This window comes from Nicrophorus vespilloides, unplaced genomic scaffold (genome assembly GCF_001412225.1).
Source record: "Nicrophorus vespilloides isolate i.1.1-1 unplaced genomic scaffold, Nicve_v1.0, whole genome shotgun sequence".
In the NCBI taxonomy this organism is placed as follows: domain Eukaryota; kingdom Metazoa; phylum Arthropoda; class Insecta; order Coleoptera; family Silphidae; genus Nicrophorus; species Nicrophorus vespilloides.
Genome location: NW_017096637.1, coordinates 36731 through 59655, shown reverse-complemented (window position 1 = coordinate 59655; position 22925 = coordinate 36731). Strand labels below are relative to the sequence as shown.

General features: G+C 30.7%; 1 protein-coding gene across 3 annotated transcripts in view; it reads right to left on the bottom strand.

Moving 5' to 3' along the window:
• LOC108557663 (cAMP-specific 3',5'-cyclic phosphodiesterase) overlaps positions 1 to 22925 on the bottom strand; it is a 138645-nt gene that overhangs the window by 90164 nt on the left and 25556 nt on the right. Inside the window, exon 1 of one of the 3 annotated variants that reach the window (XM_017914272.1) lies at positions 9682 to 9779. The exons of the other annotated variants lie outside the window; for them this stretch is intronic. Within the exon in view, the coding sequence (XP_017769761.1) occupies positions 9682 to 9773 (92 nt within the window). The 5' untranslated portion in view covers positions 9774 to 9779. Of the gene's footprint in view, positions 1 to 9681; positions 9780 to 22925 lie in introns of those variants that run through there. 3 annotated transcript variants of the gene reach the window in all.

Sequence of the window (22925 nt, the reverse complement as noted above, 5' to 3'; positions counted from 1 at the left end):
TATTGGCCTAATCAATAGTTGGATAACTTTATTTTGTAATTTCTTGTTATTTTCTTTTTCTGGTAATTTCTAGTCCAGCAATATCCAAAGTATGATCTGGAATGTGTATTTTTATGATATAAAAATTAAATTTCATAGGATATGGCAAAATCAAAAAATGTTTCTAAAAAGTGGGTCGCAATGTTTAAAAGTCTGTAAACCTCAGTTCTAGACTGTTTTGCTTCGTTAACCGAGGTATAAGTCCTAAATTCAGTACCAACACAGCAATATACAAATATTGTTGGTATTTATTGCAAATAATTATATTTGCAAATAGTAGTATTTTTTATAATTATTTATTAATCCGTATCAACTCCACTTAACGAAAGAAGCAAAAGATACCAACAAAGTATTAATTAAGCTTAGAAACATGAACAATAATAAATTGAAATCATTTTTTAATCTGCTTTCACATTTTAAATCATAAAATCTAAATTATTCAATTTCGCCGTGTATCAATTAATATTAAGTGTAAACATTTTTATATTCTGTATTTACACTGGAAAAAATCTCAACATTTGATCCATAATGTTAAACTCGTTTACAGTCATCACGCATGAAATACCCAAAAATCTGAATACCCTTTGATGTACTGTGACCGTGCTTATAATCCAGCATGCTTTCATAATGTTCAAATCATGCCAAATTCAAGTTCAAAGCATTAACCTTAACCATCACAATTATTTGTATAAATAATCTGCTTTCACGTTTTGCGACCGCAAAACTCACGTTCTATATTTCAACGGATTATTGTGTGTTCAAATGCTTTCAATTCAGCACGGATTAACTGACGGTCACAAAAGACTAGTTATACCAAAATATTTGTATGTAGATTACTTTTTTTCTTGATCATGTTTATATTCCAATAGATTTTAAAAAGCTTCTAATCTATATCAAGGGTGGAATAACTATGAAACTCAAATGCGGCTCTTTGATTACTTAAATGTGGCTCTGAAGTACAAATGAAAATAAATATATCTTATAAGCAAGAATTAGGGCAACTAATAGCCGAATGGTTAAGTCGGCCTACTCAAGATCGAACCGGCGACGGTTTGAATCCTGATCAAGCCCTTTGTGAGCCCTCTCGGTACTTGCAGGGTCATCATTCATCACAGATGGACAGTCAAATGAATGAGGGTCAGCATATGGACCTTCAGCCAAGTCGATGGACAATGACAGTGTTAAGGATAGCAGCAGATTCGCAGTGAAAGGAAATAGTGGAATCGCTAAGCATCAATATAATACTGAAGTTAACCTACATGACGACAGCCAACCAACAAATTAAAAATCATCATAATGGTAACTATCCACCGGGAAAAATTATCCATTAATGTTAACCGCGATCTTGAACTTACTCAATGTTATTGATGAACACATTGTGAATAAAATTTTGAATTGCTGTAATGGATATTATTGGCTCTTTACCGACTCTCTGATCTTTACAATTACATAGGATTTGATTTATTAATGGGTGAAATGCAGTAAAATTAGTAAAATTTAATTTAAAAAATTATCGATGAAACCAAGAATTTTTTTATAATAATTTATAAAAGTGCATACATAAATTCAAATTGATTCAATATAGAAATATTTAGTATAGTTTTCAATTAGTTTTGTCAACACAATAACTATATACAGCAATACTTCGTATAGTACGGGTAATAAGACTATTTGAAACAGAAATAAATAATAAAGAACTTTAAACCCACATACACTCGGTCCTCTTTTTATGCGTACTCTTTTTAGGCGCTTTTGAAGTTATACGGTTTTTATTTCAAGAAGCATTTTTTTAAATAACTATTTTAAGCCATTTTGACACGTTTTGACGCAAATTGGCAAACCATTTCATCGAAAAAGATGATAATTCTGAACGAGCAATGAAGTTTAACCGCAAGCTTCAGAATTGCATTTCTGGATATTAGCAATTGTACAAAAAAATGGCAAAGCCATCGCAAAGTTTAATCACTGATTATATTGTCAAAGGGAAAAAATCAACATGCAAAGTTGAGACTAATTTTACTTGTGAATAATCATTATCTTCTGGACATAAATCTGATATGCTGACTATCTCTTCTAGTGATGAAAGTGATTTCGAACCTGTTCGCAAATTATGCCGAACACTCTCATATAGAGACGATAATTCTATTAAATAAACTATTATAAAATAAATATTAAATATTTAATAAACTTGTCTATGATTGTTAACGTTTTTATAAAATTATGAATAAACATTTCAGAAAGAATATAGTAAGACTAATTATTTTTATGAAATTTAATAAACCCTTTTTATGCGATTTTCGGTATATTGTAACTCATTGATTTAGTTTTATGCGGTTTTAAAAAAATATGGAACGTATCCTTTATTTTTATACGTGTGTCTAGTCCTTTTTTGTGCGATTTATTTTTATGCGTTTTCCTGTGTAAATATAAACTACACACAAAGAAACTTGGCTGTATAATAAAAAATATTTATTGTATTGGGTGTTAACATTAGTCCGCTTTTTGAAATTAACAGGACAAGAGGACACAACAAAAGAAAAAAATACAACAAATACATAATACATTAGTGACTCTAAAGTGTTCTCCTTTATTATTCACAACTTCTTCCCAACGAAAAAACTGTACAAGACATTGAGCAGAAAATTTTCTTTCGAACCTTACTATTTTTGTTTACTTTTGGCGCGCAATTTTGAATTAAAAAAAAAGTGGACAGGACTTACGTGTTACGTGTACTATTTTCATTCAATTATGTTTACTTATCGCTGTTAAATATTGAATCTGTATTAAAATATTTACAAAATGTAAATTTAATAAATAACTTTATATTAATTAATGTTAAAATTAATTGTGAAATGCATTTACAAAGAGAATAATCATAAAAACTTAAATAATTGATCCACGTAACAACGGTTTATACATGATCTTGTTTATTATTCATCTATGATGCTGAACGTCAAACATTGAATCTGAGGGTTGTCATAACACAAAATCAATTTCGAGTTCAATTTGCGTAAGTACTGTAAAAGTGGCGTGAATTACGTAAGTGTATTATTATGAAAATGAGGTGGTTGCCAATTGGAAAACTGAAAAAAAATTAAAGCTCTGGTATTTCTGTATAACAACAATCAATTGTAAATGCTATTTATATTAATAAACCACAGCGGTACGTTTGCATAAAATTATAAAGTGGAAACGTTTCTTGTTGTTCCAACGGAAAAGTGGAGCAAAATTTGTAATGGAAATGCGTCCGCAATCAGATTTAAAAATTCCCGCCGCCGCTGTTGCCGCCGCAGAGCGAAGTTAATAGGTAATAAATAGGCACTTATGTAAATATTATTGTGTGCGCTCGTGGAAAGCTCATAATCATCGCCGTCTAATTTAGTGGCAATTAGCGGTTCATCGCATAAATCGCGAGGATGAAGAAGAGGAGTGGAGGAAGTAATAAAAAAAAAATGAAAATGCGGAAAAAAAATTATTAGGAAAATATGAAAAGTCAGCCGGATTTAAACGTGCACGGACGTCACGTCCGGTGCATTTACGTCACGGAGAGGGAAAACCGGTGTGGCGGGGATCGGCAAGGACGTCCGCGTCCTTCGCACAATCAGGACTTACGTCGCGACGCCCGCGTCCTCCGACCTATCTCAATGTAGCGAAAGTGGCAGCGGGGGGTGGGTTGAATAGGTGGCGCCACCGTGCGACGAATATCTGACCAATGAGATTTAAGGGATTCTCCACAATTTTCATTCATTTTGTTCCTAAGTTTCTTCTACTTTATTTTGTTACTACATTGATTGAATTTTGCTTCATTCTAATAATTTACTTCAACAACATCAAATAAATTTCACTAAAAGAGACTTGACTTTATATAAATTAGTTTATCTCGAAATTTTCAAAACGTACTGTGAATCCATACTGATCGAAACCGGACTGTTCGAGGTATTGATTATGGTAAAAAGCACGAGTAAAGGATTATGGATATCGAAGTTTTCATATCAAATGAACGATTCTTGACAATAAATTTATTACTCATTCATTTACACATTTTTGTTTTTGGTTCCTAAGTCTCTTCTACTTTCTTTTGTTCCAATAGAAAAATGATTTAATTTTGCTTTATTCTAATTTACTTCAACAATATCAAATAGAATGAACTAAAAGAAATTTATTTTTATTTTTCTTAATTAAAATTTTGTTTATGTTGAAATTTTCAAACCGCACTCTAGTGAATTCAGTCTAATCAAAACTGGAATAAAATTTAGAAATTTTCAAACCGGACTATAGTGAATCCGGACTGATCTAAACAGGACTGTGCGAGATATTAATGCATTTAAAGATTATGTTGGAAACAAAAACGAGTAAAGGATTATGTATATCAAAGTTTTTTATTTGAAATGAACGATTCTCGACAATAAATCCAACATTTATTCATTTAAACATTTTGGTTCCTAAATTTCTTCTACTGTATTTTATTATTATAGAACATTTTTTGAATTTTGCTTCATTCTAATAAAGTTGACTGTATAGAAAAAAATGTAAATAATAATTTGGTGTACAAATTTGTCTTTATTTTTCTTAATTCAAATTTAGTTTATGTTGAAATTTTAAATCTTTCACTATCCGTATTATAGTACAGGGTGGGTGGGAATACAAACTATGTTCCTCAGAATACTGGCGAAAAGTTAATAAGTGTTCTGTGAAAAACTGGACTGAAATAATTACTAAATAAATAATGAACGTTTTTAAACCCTTTTTTAAATTTTATTGTTTATGTGTTATTGCGTACCAGAAAAATTAAGCAATGTATGAACACTCGCTACATTCCCCAAGATCCAGCTTTCATACGCATCTTCTGGATGCATTTTATCTGTTATAGTTTTCGAGAAAATCAATGAAATGTGAAAACACTTCTTTTTCAAGCATTAATGTTTAATTTTTCAACTATAGAGGCGAATTACAGCAAAATATCCATTGTACGTATTATAGTTTTCTTTAAAATCAATGAAAACACTTCTTTTTCGAGCGTTCTGTGATTTACAAATTGTTCCGTTGCAGACTGATCGAAACCGGACTGTATGAGATATTAATGTATTAATAGATTATGATTTATAAGTAAATGGTTATCGATATCGATGTTTTGTATATCAAATGAATGATTGTTCGAAAACCGACTAAACTATTTAAGTTTCCTTGAAAAATTAATCGTCGCAATAAAAAAAATCTCTATAAATTTTATTGGTGAAGACGTGTGAAAAACATCTCGACTTACCAAATAATCTGAAGACATAAACAATTATAAAAAGCAAATTAACAGATTTCTTTATTCTACACAAAAATTCCAAAGATTAATTTGGTTTTCGGCGGTCTTCGAAAATAACAAAAAAAAAGTCCATCAAATAAACAGCTTTCAATATAGAATTTTGATGACGCAGTTAATTTTTGAAGCAGGTAAAAATATTATACGTATTATTACGTTTAAGTGATGAAAGTACAGTATTTTTCGGTCCATAAGACGCAACAATTTATTTAGAAAAATTTGTTTAGAATTTAGATTTTTTATTTACCAAAATTTGTTTTCTTTAAGAATCGTTCTCAATGTAATATTTTGATGACGAAGTTTATTTATAGTTATACAATACGTATTATTTCGTACAGTCAGGTAAAGAAACTACCGTGCATTTCGGACCATAAGATACAACTAAATAATAAAATATTGTGTTCTTAAATTTGAGGTACATCTTAATAATAATAATGCTGTAAATTTGTAAAATAATTATTTGTATAAATTCCAACAATCATCAATTGAGATTTTGCTGTTATTTCGGTTTACAAAAAAGAAAACTATGATACGAATTGTATATTACCTATACTTTCTGATCCTAGTTTGATGCCGCATCTCTGAGGATCACGGTATGTCGCTCTTCCCAAAAGAACCGAGTTTTACGTAAGTACTACGGCCTGATTTGCGAGGAATCGCGGTTTTGCGCAACGTCGCGTCGTCATCACAAATTCCGTTTCGTTTCGTTCCGTTTGTTACGGTTTCCTTTTTTTTGCCTTTGGACAGCAGAAACGGAAAAAGCAATTAGACTGCAGAAAAGAAGTGCGCGACATTGCGCCAAAGGCAAACGCGGCATTCGAGGCGACAGATCATTTGCACCGAAAAGTATAATAACAAACAAATAAACAAAAAAAGAACATGAACGTTACGCAATGTCCGAGTTAATGCCTGCCTGCTGTTACCTAATCGGCGATTTCTTGAGGTGTCGTCGTCGCAGTTGGACGTTGAGTGTAAATAAAATAAAGGCTGTCAGTGTTGTGATTTGCGCTTCATAAACAGAACACCACAACCTCATGTTTGTTGCTTGTACACAGGGCAATTAATATTTTTTTCATAAATAATAATAGTATAATTATATAATAAAGCCTCTATTACATAATTCAATTAATAATTACTCTATGTTAGTTCTAACAATTTCAAATTAGCCTTTATTTAATAACTATCCTCTTCTATGGAAGTTAATGTATTATGAACCAAGAAGTTAATTTAATCGTAATCTTTCAATACTCAAAAATGTAAGTTAATTTGTTAAAAAAATCCCATGATTTGCATTTGGATAAATACTAAAATAGTAAATAGTGTTAAATATTGAAAAATGTTTTTGACAATATTTATGATTAAGTGTGGTACAGAAAATACGGCTTTTCCTTAAATTGAGTGAAAAGTATTTATTGTGGCTCATTAATATATGAAGTAATAGTACAGTCAAACTAATCTTGTTAAATCCTAGTGCTTTTTTCAAAGCTTTTCTAGATCCACTTGGTGGTAATTAGTTTTGTATCTAAAAGACAAATCCACTGTAATTCTTAACTTGTTAGTATCTGTTTCAATTTTCAAGCTTATCTTATTAAATTATTATAACTAGAAGACCCTCATGTAACCATTTGATGGTAATCTACCAATGTTCATTTCGTTATAATTATATACTTTAAATGCAAATAGAATACCGTATTCCCAAAAGGTATAAGACGCATCCTTTTTCGAACAAATTGGGTCTAAAATCTGGGTGCAAATTCCGAGACCCAAAATTAAAGTGCGACTTATAGCAGAACAAAACAGCGATAAAAAAGAACAAATGACAAATCTAAATACATACATTTATAATTAATGTTATATTTAATATTTCTTATTTGTTTATTTGTATTTTGCTTCAACTTTAATATTATTTTCCGATGTTCCGTTTAGTTACTCTTACTTTTTTGTCGTGTTTTGTTTTATCGCTGTTTTGCCTTGTCGTGGAACCGCCTTATAGATGTGAAAATACTGTAACTTTATTCATTAACAGTATCTTTTCTTGTGTAAATGTTTTATGACGTTTCATATAATTTTAGTAGTTATGTCGTATATATTCGTCATGGTATCTTGTATTGCGTATCGCTTATGACGAATATATTCGCATCATGAATCATAAAATACGTGACTAGCACTAGAGCCACTTCATATAATGCATTAATCCGCTTACGAGGTTAAAAATAATATTGTTTCTATCTAACTTATACAAGTTGTTCTTCTATCCCGGTCAATTCATATAAATGTTATTTTATTGGAAAACCACTACTTTATAAATTAGGCTATCAACATCCAAATTTTAAGTTTATAATGAAATTTATTAAAAAATAATGTATTATGTAATTATAATAATATTTACTTAATTAGTTATAAATAAATTAATTGAATAAATAAAATGTCCCAGTATTATTTTCAATTTTTTTTTTCAGAGTAATTTATAACACAATTATATATAAATTATTATAATAATTAAGGTATTCATACTCGCAAAAACATATTGGTTTAACTCATTGAAGGGCGATGGGACACGCATTGTACCATCTTTGGAGCATGGCTAGAGGGGCATTATTATAATTTGGTTGGTATGTCAAGAGTTGATAGTTGATTCAAAGAGTTAAGCTACTTTAAATAACTTTGAAATTGTTTAAGTTATAAACCCTCAAGTCTACATTTTATAACTTAATTGATTTAACAAAATAATAATTAAGCTACTAAAAATATATTATTAATGCTAAGATATAAAGTACAATTGGGCTGTTTTATCCATTAGTCATAGTGCCTAGGAACCACGAGGTATTTAAGGGCCCACGCTCATTATATTTTATGTCCAAACATTTTTAAACGTAGGCCCTAATAACAAGTTAAGTAGATAACTGCCTAGGGCCCAAGACAGCATTAATACAGCCCTGAGTACAATATCAATAAACATAAATAATTACATTCTGTTAAAAGTTTCAAATTATATATTAATATTCTTCAATATAATATAAAATTATTTCATAATAAAATAATGTTTATTATAAATGAATTATAAAATAATCAAGTTAAAATACCGTTATGTAAATTATACAAGAAACTTATATAAGTTTTAGTTTGTATCATGATTAAGTTATTATTTCAAACTATCTTCTACTTTTCAGTAGTGATAAAGTAAAATAATATTGGATTAAAATACAATAAAGAATTAGAATTGATATCTTAAATTAATTAATTTATAATTAATAAATAGATCAAATTAAAACTTAAGTAAACGAATCGAATCATCTTCATTGAATTGATATAAATGGGTCTATATCGCAAACCCGACAACCAAAATACCGTCTATCGAAATCCCGACGTTCGAAATCCCGACTATATCAAAATCTCGAAAACCATAATCCCGACTGCATCAGAATCTCGACAACCATAATCCCGACTATATGGAAAATTTCTACAATAACATTTCAAAATTATTTCGGAGCGTTGTCACCTTTTGCTACATTTTTATTTTTAATAACAATAAATTATTATTAATTTTGTTGAATTATTCATAATAAACCCTAACATTATGAACTAATCTCAAATACAATTACAGTATTAATTGTTGTTATTTATTTTTAATAACAATTTAAAAGTGACTACGCTTCGGAATAATGTTATTGAAAACATTTTTGATATAGTCGGGATATTAATACAGTTATTAATTTTGATATAGTCGAGATTATGGTTGTCGGGATTTCGATACAGTCGGGATTTCAAACGACGGAATTTTTAACGTCGGGAATTTGATTGACGGTATTTCGGTTGTCGGGCTGGCGATTGCCACCGGATATAAATGTATTTAATGATAGTAATCTTATTTAAGTAATATAAAATAGGATGGTTTATTAGGAATAGAAAAATACCCGAAGATTTTCATATTGATCTAGTTGAAGATAACAATGAAAATATGGATTAGACTAGAGACTAGAATCGTATTAATATGCTGTATATTGTATGACAATAGCAAAATAGGGTTAAGCGTTTAAATCTAATAAATTTAGATTTACGTAAAGGTTAACATTTATCTTTTATTAATGTCACAATTACATAACAATACATTACATAATTACCCATAGATGAAATTATTTCATCTCAAAATTGGTGTTTGTATCTAAAAGATATAATCAAATGTATACTACTCTATGGCTATAGATTTCTAAGTATATTAACTTTTATTTAATTTACTGCCAAATGCATAAACAATATTTGCTAAGAAGTCTAGTAACTAAGTCTAATACTGAATGTGTACTGTTCGATATAAGCAGTTTTTGTGTGTTTACCGTGATGGGTGTACCCTGAGTCCGGGCCCGCATGGACAGCACGAGTTCCCTGTACGTTTCCGCTTTTTGCGGATGCAAAAGTCTTGCCCCATGGCGGAAAAATCGTGTTTTTCTCTGCTTCCGGTTTTCCTTTCACTGCGTTTTGATCACATCGCGGCCGTCGACGAGTGATTACTGGATGCAACCAATCCTGGTCCGAAGAAGAAGAAAAAAGTGCGGGGCGCGCAAAGATTTGGCCGGCGCGGGGTGGAGGCGCCGGGTCCGACCGGAGAAGAGAAGGGAACTCCGAGCCCTCCGACGATTTTAAACAATAAACCCTTCGACGAATCAAATCGATACTACATCTCGTCCGAAAATCAAAGAAAATAGTAAACGACACGCGGGAAAAAATGAGAATTTAAAAATACATTTATGAGAGAGTGTATAGATACGGAAGCAAGGGATTTTTACGCCCATCGATCTGCTCCCTTCGACACTGAGGACCAGAATAGAACAGGAGGAAAGCGACGTCGGGATAGGAGAAGCAAAAAAAAATAGGTATATGAATATGTATATAATAAAAGTTGAATGTGTGTGTAAGTGTAGTACGATCGACGCACGAAGGGTTGACGACGAATGACGTCAGAGCCGGTTAGAGTTCACCACCGATGAAGATGGTGAAGATGAAAGTGGACATCGAAATAATTGGCAAGAAAATGAAAGAAATAAAAAAAATTGGGAAAATAAAAATAATTTAAAAGGAAGGCGTTTTTGTTTTGGGTGGCGAGCGAGGTTTGCACGTAGGTTTTAGTTTCCGTCGGAGAGGCTGGCACAGATTCGATTAGTTTCGGACGCGCACGGACGTATATATTTATTAATTTTCATTCATCAGTGTTAATTGCAAAACGGTGAACGGGGGGTGCGCCCCACATTTGTTTATATGTGATCTGGTTGCTGGTCCGGGTCACAGGGGGTTGTTTGAACGGGGAAGCGCGACGCGACTGCGACGCCCCCGTCGGCGGTAACCCCAAGTGCGCGGGCCCAACGCCATTTTGGACGCCATCCAGCATCCTCCTCTCTTCTCCGCCGTTCAGTTTCATCCCCCCAGCATCCATCCCGACGACGTCGACGCCTACACGACCCCTCTCGTCCCCCGCGCGCGCCCTTCCCACACGACCATTCCCCAAACCGACTACTTATTGAACACACATATATCTATATAGTGATCGTCGAGATCACGCCCCATCCTTCTTTCTGCCTTACATAACCGACGGTCGCAGGGGCTCGAATCTACAATATTCCCCCAAGGGACATATTATCAGCAGGACATATAGTTTTGCAATACATTTTGCACTGAACAAGAAAATCTTTTTCAAATTCTATAACGAAAAATAAAAAGACACAGTGTCGCTAGTTATGTCACCTTTTCCTTCAAATCATTTTAGAAAGAAGTAAATGTGATAGATAACACAGTTTGTTAATATCAAATTGTATTTTTTTATTGATTCATAACGTATACAGTATAAGGTTATGTATTATGAAATATTTTAAATAGAATTACATTGGGATATTTTGAAGTCTAAGTTTTATGTCAACAAACCTAAGACCATTCACGTCTTGAATGAGGAAATTGAGCTGTATCAGCCACGTTTATGCAAAAAGGTCAATTTCGACAAAAGAGTGCGTATGTTCCAGTAAAGCCCTGATATGCTATTTCACACATAACCTACGTTATGGATCAATAAAAAAATACATTTTGCAATTCAAAACCTATGTTATCTATCAAAATTACTTTTTGCGTAATTCTTTGGATAAACATTATTTTATTTATTTAGGTAAGATTCAAATCCGCTAGCTTTGGTATTGGATATTATGAAAATTATTAATTTCAAAATTGACAGTTGACAGACGCCAAAGTAAGCAGCATATCATGAAAACAAAACAAATATCTTTCATATTGTCAAAAATTATAGTAAAATAAGTGAATTAGCCATTTTTCAGATACTATAAGTATTTTCCAATACTTATGTTTTATATAATTTAGCTTACAATTCTTGGATTATGTACAAATTCATTTTGAACTAAACAAATTTTTATGTCATATGTCATTTTTATTAGAGACCATCTAAATACATGAATAATAAAATATCATTGATAATTTTGAAAACTGACAATTTACTAGAGTTATAAATCTTACATCAATAAATCCTTATCTAACTCGAGTGGTAAATCTTCTCTAAATTTGTTTTTGGGAAGATTTATATCTCTCATATTTTTTTTGCTATCTGCTGCTTCTTTTTGAAAACTTCTTCTACAGCTTTCATACTTCTCATCCTTTATAAGAATCATGAAGAACCTTATGTTTCTAGATATAAAGATTTTTGGAAAATGTTTATAATGTATTTATCTTACCTACGTTATAAATCAATAAAAAAATACATTATGCAATTCAAAACCTATGTTATCTATCAAAATTACTTTTTGCGTAAATTTTTGGATAAACATTATTTTATTTATTTAGGTTCAAACCCGCTAGCTTTGGTATTGGTTATGAAAATTATTAATTTCAAAATTGACAGTTGACAGACGCCAAAGTAAGCAGCATATCACGAAAACAAAACAAATATCTTTCATATTGTCAAAAATTATAGTAAAATAAGTGAATTAGCCATTTTTCAGATACTAGAAGTATTTTCCAACACTTATGTTTTATATAATTTAGCTTACAATTATTGGATTATGTAACTTCCTATAGGATTAGCACAAATTCATTTTGAACTAAACACATTTTTATGTCATATGTCATTTTTATTAGAGACCATCTAAATACATGAACTAATAAAATATCATTGATAATTTTGAAAACTGACAATTTACTAGAGTTATAAATCTTACATCAATAAATCCTTATCTGACTCGAGTGGTAAATCTTCTCTAAATTTGTTTTTGGGAAGATTTATATCTCTCATATTTTTCTTGCTATCTGCTGCTTCCTTTTGAAAACTTCTTCTACAGCTTCCATTCTTCTCATCCTTTATAAGAATCATGAAAAACCTTATGTTTCTATATAAATATTTTTGGAAAAATGTTTATCAAATTTAATAGTTTTATTTATGTCACGTACTTGGCAAATTAAGAATAGTTGGGGACCCTAGGCAAATTATATTTGGATCCCCCCAAAACATTAATCTATTTTAAACTCAATAAGAAATGTCTTGTCGTGGGAACCCCAATGCCTAGGACCCTTTGGCACGTGCCTCAGTGCCTTAATGGATAATTCACCACTGGGTACAAGTAATTTTAAGATTTAGGTGGTAGAGTTTCTTTTAATTTTTATTCTTTCTTATGTCTAGATATTTTACAAATTTGGAAATATATTAAACACCGTTTAGGTATTTTCTCATTAAAATTGTCAATTAGTTTTGATTTTCGTTTGTCAAATAAAGGTTTTTATTTTCCAGTAGTTTAAAATTTTAATTATTCTGCAATATTTTATAATTAATTATAGTTAATTTCTATTAACTAATACAAATTAATTTATTTGCTTGTTTCATATTTTTCTAGATATTATACAGAAAACTGTTAATTTCTTGTATTTAAGTACAATTTAACTTACATTAAAAGTTTATTGATTGAAATAATTCTTATTACTTTTATATCGTTTTAAGATTCTCATCTATGGATAACATTTATATATGCCACTAAGATGAGTGTATGTGTCAGGTGCAGCCCGTGGGCCACTGGTCATCAACCTCAATTATTAATCCTGAAAGTTAAGCAGGTCATTACTTTTAGCAATTAACGACAGTGAGAAATTAAAAAAAAACATTCTAATTAAAATTCAGGAAAGCTACATTCATTAAAGCGGCAATAATACCGCTGATGGCGTCTGATGCCTCTCATTTAATTTACGACAAGGCTGAAGAGGAGCAAACGAGGAGAATACTGAAAAGAGCCCGAATTGAATCTTCAAAACGAAAAAAAGTAGAAAATCCTCTCGAGCAAGAGCGCAAGCTGCAAAATTTCATTTCAAATTTAAAGTCCCTTTTATGATTACGATAAGACGAACGGAGTTCGCAATCAAAAGAAAAATAATGCAGACCATAACATTCAATGTTTATTAATGTAAAGTTTGTTTATTTTTTCGTTTAAGCCTAAAGAAAACTGAAAGATTTCTTAATCGGATTACATATTATTTCGAAACATAATGATGGCGCCATCTGCTGAAAATGCATATAAAGTAATGTACGATTCCTGCATTAAATTTTATACAATGCAAGTTTTATTGAAGTTATATAATACACATTGTAAAACGCAGTTTAATTTATTCAATAATTGTGATTAGACGCGAGTTGTATTTTTTTTAGATGATATTTCCTACTGACCCACTGAAGAAGAGAAAGGTTTCCGTCCAGTTTGGCTTGTAACAAACAAACTGTGTATTTGATCCGGAGCCAAAAAAGTTTGTGTACCTTCCACTATCCGACGAAAAACAACTCGTCGCCTAGTTACATAATTCTTTCATAGCGGCAACAAAGTGTACCAGATGATGCAGCTATCAACAGAGCTCGAAAATTGTTGCATAACTCTTAAACTATTTAGTAAAAATTGAAAAAGAAAGAAATGTATTAATTTAACTAAAGCTGCTTTAGCTAAATGTATAATATATTGTTACGTAATATCTTCATCTCACCTTTAATGAATTGACAATAATTATTTCGTAATTTAATTAGCTTTGTCTGCATTAACATGAAAATAACATTATTTGAAAATTGAATAAGTATATGTATAAGGTGAAAAAATCATATACGTGGCGCCACCTGTTATCAGAGTGGCGAATTGCGCAAGCGGTAGAAGTTGCATAACGCTTTTCGGGAATTCAAAGGTTAGCCGTTAGATGGCGCCTCATTCGCAAACACAAATACGATTGAAGATGCGAAGGAAGCGAGTTCAAATCTCAGACCAAATAAAATATCTAATGCTGTCGATATTAATAAGAATAGCAGAAGCACGGCTGTAATAAAAGACAAACTATTTACAGAAATACCTAAATCACAGTGTTTGAAAGTTAATAGTCGTTGGAGTAAGAAGAATTATGTCTGAATCTGTTAATAATTTAGATGATCTTATTGGATATTGCTGGTAATATCTCTCGATTAATTAACGAAGCGGATGTTAAGTTTTGGAAGGAGGAAGAGGTATTATCGATTGAGTGGATAGCCTCTGGACCGAATAATTTAACTGCAGAGCTAAATTCTAGTGATTAAGTACAATTGGCGCGGCACTAATTAAGCCGGATTATTAAGACATATTACCCAAACATCGTAATGTCTAGGAAGTTCATATCAACTAGTTGCAGCTATTGCATTGTCTTCTCAGAATCATTTGTAAATTGAACTTAACAGAGTCGTATACCTTGACTAACGAATATGATGTGTTCTACGAAATTACTTCGTTAAGCAAAGTTAAATATTTTTCTCAGAACATTTAATTTCGTCATCATTTTCTTTGTCTTCGTTTGCCAACAGTACTTTTATAACATTATCTTCATTGGTAGTTTTTAAACTTATTGGTTGATTCATCTATTTTCTTCTCTTGGTATAATTTCATGCCACATTTTCTTTAAATTTGTGGACTTCGTTATACCAAAGTTTCGTTAGCAGAAGTAACGTTAACTGTATATTAATTAAAATTTTATCAAATAGTTCGAAAATTTGTATCAATCCTTGCAGCATAAAGGTTTCTCAATCTTTTTGCTAAGCAACTCAACGTATTTGTTTGTACTTGTACTGCAATCCAATTGCTAAACAGTTTTCACCAGTTCTTCACATGGTGACAGCTGTCATTTCGCGATCATAGGTACAGACCTGTTGGTATACAATTTAAAGACATATTACGCAAACATAGGAATGTCTAGGAAGTTTATATACAATAGATGCAGCTATTGCATTATGTACTCAGATTGTCAGAATCATTTCTAAAATAAACTTAATAATGCAGACCTTGATTAACGAATATAATGTGTTCTACGAAATTACTTCGTTAATCAAAGTTAAATCTTTGGTTGTTAACATTTTTTTCTTTAGATCATTTAATTTCGTCATCATTTTCTTTGTCTTCGTTTACTAACAATACATTTCTAACATTATGTTTATTGACAGTTTTTAAACCTATTGCTTGATTCATCTATTTTCTTCTGTTCATGCCAGATTTTGCTTAAATTTGTGGACTTTGTTATACCAAAGTTTCGTTATTTGTAATTGCATCAAACACTTCAAAAATTTGTATTAATCGTTGCAGTATAAAGGTTTCTCAATCTTTTTGCTAAGCAACCCAAAATATTTGTTTGTAGTCGTACTGCAAATCAATTGCTAAACAGTTCACCAGTTCTTTGCTTTGACACATGGTGACAGCTGTCATTTCGTGACCATAGGTTTAGAACTGCTGGTATACAATATAATATTTAATTATTTAAATTATCTAATTATTCAAGCATAAGAGATGTAAAATAAATATTCTAAAAAAAACAAATTAAACTCAATTAATAATCAGTTTACAAATGTAAATGAAATAATGATGAAAACACGTTACAAATTGTTAATTAAATTTTTGCTTCTTTCGTGGAAAATTGAAAACTCATTACATCGACACTACTTTTAATTAGTTCCGTGATAATTAATTTTATTTTGCAGTGCGTTGGAATATTTCCACCGTACGAATTAAAAACAAGAGAAGAAAAAAAATAGAACGGTTGAGCGCAAAGTTTTAAATCGCATACGCTTTTACAACTTTCACCCTGGTTTACGTTTCTCGTGGATCGATTGTTGCTTCCTGATGCACCTTCGCTCGATGGTACTGGTAACGTAATTTTAACTTATTCGCATTAAATTATCTCTGTGCATTCATTATATGTGTATGTTACGGTGTAGAGTGTAAAGTTCGCTTGTTTCTGAACTGACTACATGGTATATGAACTATCCAAAATTTTGGTTAGAAAATCTATTTTTTCAACTGAATTAGTTTCTATGCTTGTTAGAGTGTAAACTAGTCAAGTAGTTCTAAACTATATAATGAAATAGGCCATATTTTATAAATAAGTAAAAGTTACTTTAATATGTTTTTGGCAGTGACGGATTAAGGATAGTTGGGGCATGGCATTTAGCAAAATAATATTTGGGGCCCACAACATTAATCTATATTGAAATACTAGTTGAAAATATATTGGATTAGGGCCAGCAAGGTCAGGGACACGTGTCTCATTGCCTTAATGTATAATTCGCCAATGTAACTAGATAGTTCTACCAGTTCTACCTACTTGGTAGTTAATTTAGAGAAAATGTATATTATTTAATAATTTAACTAGTTATTCCATACATTACCTACATTTTAAATACAAAAACATTGTTATATAAAGCAACTGGAAGGCGCGCATCCCTGAGGCATAGCATATATAGACGGAAGAATATAACTTGAATATTATAGAGAATAATGTTAACCTAACTTAATTACACTATTTTCAGGTGACATTATAATGAAATAATTCTTATTACAAACTTTATAGGCGCTATTATTTCAAAACAAGCAGATAACTAGCATAATGAACTTTTTCAAATTCAAACTGATTAAATAGATTATCTATGAAATAACTAGTTAATTAAGTCTTTTTCAGGCGGTGCTATCAAGCGTTGAAGTTAATGAACTTTTTCATATTCAAACTATTTTAATAGAAATAACTAGTTAATTAATAGAATAATGGCTAGAATATTCGATTTTAAATTAAATACATGGCAAATTTATATAATTACTTCAAACATTTATTTGTTAATATAAAATAATTAATATAATAAATTAGCATTGTTTATAATGTTACATGTATAACAAGACCTCGTTTAACGCTTAGGAAACAGCGTTAAACAAAATCATATTAACATATATGTCTCATTACGGACGAGCGACGGATATATTCGCCCTATATTTTTAACAAGAGATCTCATTTAGGCAAAATTGTATTCAGCTACAGTGGTGACGCAGTCGTCGAATTTTAGTTCAAAGGTAGCTCTTAGTCTTTGCTGGCGGAGCTGTCAAGCGTTTAACGTTATTTCTGTAGAAGAGCCACTAATATTTCCAAAGTATGACACATCATAATAAACAGCTGTTTTACAAAAAAAAAACAGTTTAAAATGTGACCATACAAAATGTCTGTCTGCAAAGAGATAATAAATATGTATTTTAGGCTTTGACTTGTCCATGTTGTATCGAATCAGCGTTAATCGAGGAAGCGCTAAACAAGGTTTTACTGAGTATGAAAAAAAGTAGTTATTGCTTTTAGTTAGTATAAAATAATGGTTATTTTATATAAATTTGTTTTGGTTATATACATTTCCAGATATTCATTGAGATTATATAATAAACTGAAATTGGTATTAAAAGTTCGAAAACTATTCAATGCAATTACTTAGTTTGTTTTATTATTAGATAAAATCTAAAAAATAACAATTTCCATAATTATTTTATAAAATAACTAACAAAACAAGTATTATTTTTAACCTAATTATTTTCATTTCTATGCATATTGTTTAATTCACTGAAAAATTAATTCACTTCCTGGTGCCAAAAAAAAAATTGCTGCCCGCTGCCAAAGAATGTTAATAATCGTCGTATGACTCATCCGGGGGCGGCAAACTTGACACGTTATTAGAGCACAATCCAATAATAAAATCGTGCAAATTTTTTATTTTCGAAACGGAATTGCTCCGCATTCTGTAGATGAATCAGTTCGAAGGGGGGCGGCTATTAAAATCGCTGATTTATAGAAGAGATTCGACTCTAAAGAAGAATCGATAATGCCTCTCCCGCAGTTTGAAATATGTGCTTCATTTCATTCTTCCCTTTTATACTTTAATTAAGCATTGATCCAAACCAAAAAACGAAGAGTTTATAGGATAGAAAACCTCGCCGATTTCATCCAACGGAATCACCGAAATTGGCGAACGGAAAATCCCTGATTTTAATTTAATAATCTCAATTTGATTCCGGATTACTCGAGCACACTTTGATAATCATGAGGCAATGTTTCCATGGATTACATTATTTTTTGTGCAATCATCGTTTCATGGAAACCGTGCTAATCCCCTTTGATTAGCAAATGTCGATTAACGAATAGGATACGTTTCACGAAATTACTTCGTTAAGCAAAATTCAATTCAATTTTTTTCGATCAAAGAATAAATTCATATTTAACTTATTTCATGCTATTTTCTCTTTTAGTAAAACTTATTGCCATATTTTGCACCAAACTCCATTTAAGTATTTCTTGGCGACTTTTGTCCAAGAAATATCAATGGTTTGGGGCTTTGTTACCAGAAGTAACGTTAACCGAATCATGACAGTACTTGTTATTATTAATGCTTTAATTCCAGACCCATTTCTCAAACATCAATGAGGTTGGAAACGTTCAATCACGCTGCTTTCCGTATTTTTATTGTTGTTTAAACCCATTGAGGACTAATTGGTTGTTACCTAATGAAACGCAACGTCCATTAGGGCCTCTCGAGTAGACGTATATGTTATGTAATTAACTCTCTGCCCACCTCTCTTTCTCACACGCCATCATCCATCCACTACACGTAAACACACAACTCGTAATCAATCAATCCACTTAATTGCAATGCCACAGGACGATTGTATTAATCGACTCAGGAACACCCGGGTTGTGTGAAAAGAAACAATGAAAGGAAAATAACAAGAACATTTCTTGTTTGGAGAATCGCTAAAGGCCAATTCTCTTTTCTTACGATAATAAAGAACGCAGCGAAACATGCAATACATTTCTGAAGTTTTAAAAACGAGGAAGAAAACTTCTTGAAACAACACGATGTGATAGAGAAAAAAAAACATATTACGTTGCCTCGAGCCTCGTGTTATTAAATAAAAAGAAAAAAAAAGTTAAATTTCTTTAAATTTTTCATTTAATAATTCTATATTCGAAGCGCGTGCTGTGCGGGGGAGTCTTTAGTAACCAAGGAAACATGTCAATAGCAGCGATTTTATGGAATGTTTTATATTTCAGGTCAAATGTCAATAACTTTGTTCAACCTCGTTAGAATTATGAATATTAAATGGAAATACACAGATTATACGATTATATAAGACAATTAGGTTTTATCTTACAAACTACGTAATCTGTGACAAATTAGGTCTTATTTATAGATAAAAAATATAACATTCTTCATCCATATGAAATTCTTAGATTTGTATTACACATAATGCAACAGTCCTCCTATAACGCGCTTTTCTTATAACACTATAACACGATTTATATATAATACTATATTTGTTGTAACAAAAGTATATTCATAATGATAATATTTTGCAATAATTTATTTCGTACATTCGATAAAACTCTTTAGCTTTATTTTATTTAATTATTTATTTAATTTATAGTTCTCTTTTGGCTTCAACATATTTTTCGTAGAATTAATTAATGATATCTGGTATTACTAATTACTTATTAATTTATATAAGATATACAATATATAATTAATAACAAATATAACTTAAAAAATGAAATAATAATGATACAGAATACAATAAAAAGTTGTTTTAATGTTAGAAGTATAACTATCACGTAAATCGAGTTTATCAAATAAGTTATATAGCAATACCTCACATAATACTGCTTCAAACAGTCCGGATTCTCAATAGTCCGGTTTCAAACAGTACGGGACATTGACGGATTTGATTGCGAGATCTTGATATATATTTAAAATAATAATGAATGCAAAATGTTAAAGATCACCGGCTTATTTCTAATGCTAATTTTGTAACTCGGCAATTTCAACAATAAATATGTATATTTTATTACTATGGTTATGGCAGTTTTAAAATAATTAGAAGTAGTTTTTTTTAAGTTTTCTTATTAACATACGTTGACATTTTCCAGTAAAATAGAATTATTTTTGTAAAATAAAAAGTTATATTGTTTGTGAATATTTCAAAGATATGCATTTCTTTTCTTTATTTAAACTTTTAATGTAAAAAGTATTCCAATTTCAGTAAGGACTGCCATTTTTTCTTTCACATAACTTATGAAATATGGAAGGTCGTATATAGACAGTCCTCGACATATCATGAATCTCCGTTCCGCCATAAAATTGCGTAAGTCGAGATAGTCGTAAGTCGAATTTCATGCAAAAAATAAACAAAGTTATAATAGAGATATGTATTTATATTTATACGAAAATTAATGTTTTTTCTTTCTCAATATATACTTTTTTACTTCTGACTATTCGTAATTGCTGCAAAGAAAAATCAATTGTTTACATTTTTTTTGTTTCATTTGTGAAAAATCCGTTATTAAAATTATTAATTTTGATGTATATATAAGTACTTATGTCTATAATATTATGTTGCTTGTATTTTGAATTACGAATATGTCGACTTACGAAGTTGAGGATATTTTCGACTTACGACTTTTTGTACTTGTTACAAATGTATATCTATTATATTTGTATTTCAACTTACGACAATTTCGAATTACGTTCAAAGTTGAGAAAAGAAGTAGTTTGAGAATATTCTATTAATATTGACTTCGCTTTCCTACAGCTTCACCATTAATTCAGTATTTATAGTGCCAATTAATACAATATATTTGTAGCTTAATGTTGCCAGTTATTTTGTGTGTGTGTGTGTTGCAGCCAATAACATTACACTAAATATCTCGCCGCACGCCAACTCCGAAACGGGCAAAACACTTAAATATTTCATGGCTGAATTCGCAGGGAATTAAACCGGAACAGTTTTAATCTCATAATGAATACGTAATACTGCTGCTGCTGTTGCCATTATTGCCGGTATAGGCCGACCTCTCGCCAAATCCAATTGATACAAATTGAAATTAACAATGTAATTAGAATGGGCGAAGAGGTTACGGTTGTCCGGAGTGTTGCCATCCATAAATTGAAAATGAAATTAATTCATTAAAACTTCGATGCGAGTGGAAAAAGGGACGAACGCAAAAATGTACATAAATAACGCCACTCTAGTGGCCACTTAATAAGAAGTCCTAATGGAATTACTCGCGTTGTTGAAAATAAAAGCTCGCAATTAATTTCGATATGCTGAAATTTAAATTTGTCCACTAATGGATCGAGTTTTATGAATCTGATTACTAATTGTGGTTATTTGATTGATTGCAGGTTTGAAGAGGTAAACCTAGTATTTATATAATCACTATCATCTGTCAGTGATAAACTTCTCTTGAATAATTGCTATCATTGAAATGTTGTCTTGTTAAAAAATATTTTATGAAATATGAAGTTATCTTCAATTTTTAATCCTACCTAAGTTTTTTTTAGTTATATAATATCCACATTATGTATGACATAAGCATATGTAATAACAAAAAATACAGTTCATTTATTAAAAAATAAATTGTAAATATAAGTAGATGTCAAATATCAAACTACCAGTCAAAAAATTATCAATGATATACACTTGAAAGCATAGTAGCTGTCATTTCCACATTAGTTTGTACGTCTGACAGATATTTATGTGTGAATTTATTTATATTATGTTGCATCCACCTATTAGACATATAAGACATAATTATCAGTCATCAACAACAAAATAATTTTGCAGAATGTTTGTTAAAAAAAATGTAAATATAATGACAGCACAGTGTACACTTGTAGCTGTCAGTTTACACATTTGACAGATATTTATGTCATGACTGACATATAAATTTTATTGGCATCAGGCCTTGACAGGACTCAGCTAAGTATACTGAGGCTTTTCCTGCAGAGAAGAAGAATATTGCGAAGAAATGAGGAATAGTGTGGTTTGAAGTCGCATAATAGTATGAGTCATAGAAAACTGTCAATAACAAGAAAACTTAGAAAATATTTGTTAAAACATAGTAAATATAAATGGATGTTAACAAACCAGTTGTCAAATTTACTAACCCTTATATATATATGACAGCACAGTGTACAATTTTAACTGTCACTTTCATATTAGTGTGTGCGTCTGACATATATATGTCATGTTATGCCTTCTTATATGACGAATAGTTTGATTATTAACTTATGACATGATATGATACATACGTATCTGTCAATAACAACGTGAAAATTAGCAGATGAGTGAATGTCAAGTAATAAACCTGCTGTAAGACTTAACAACCGTTATTTACATATGACAGCATAGTGTACAATTCTAGCTCTCATTTGTATATCAGTTTAAACGCCAGACAGATATTTATGTCA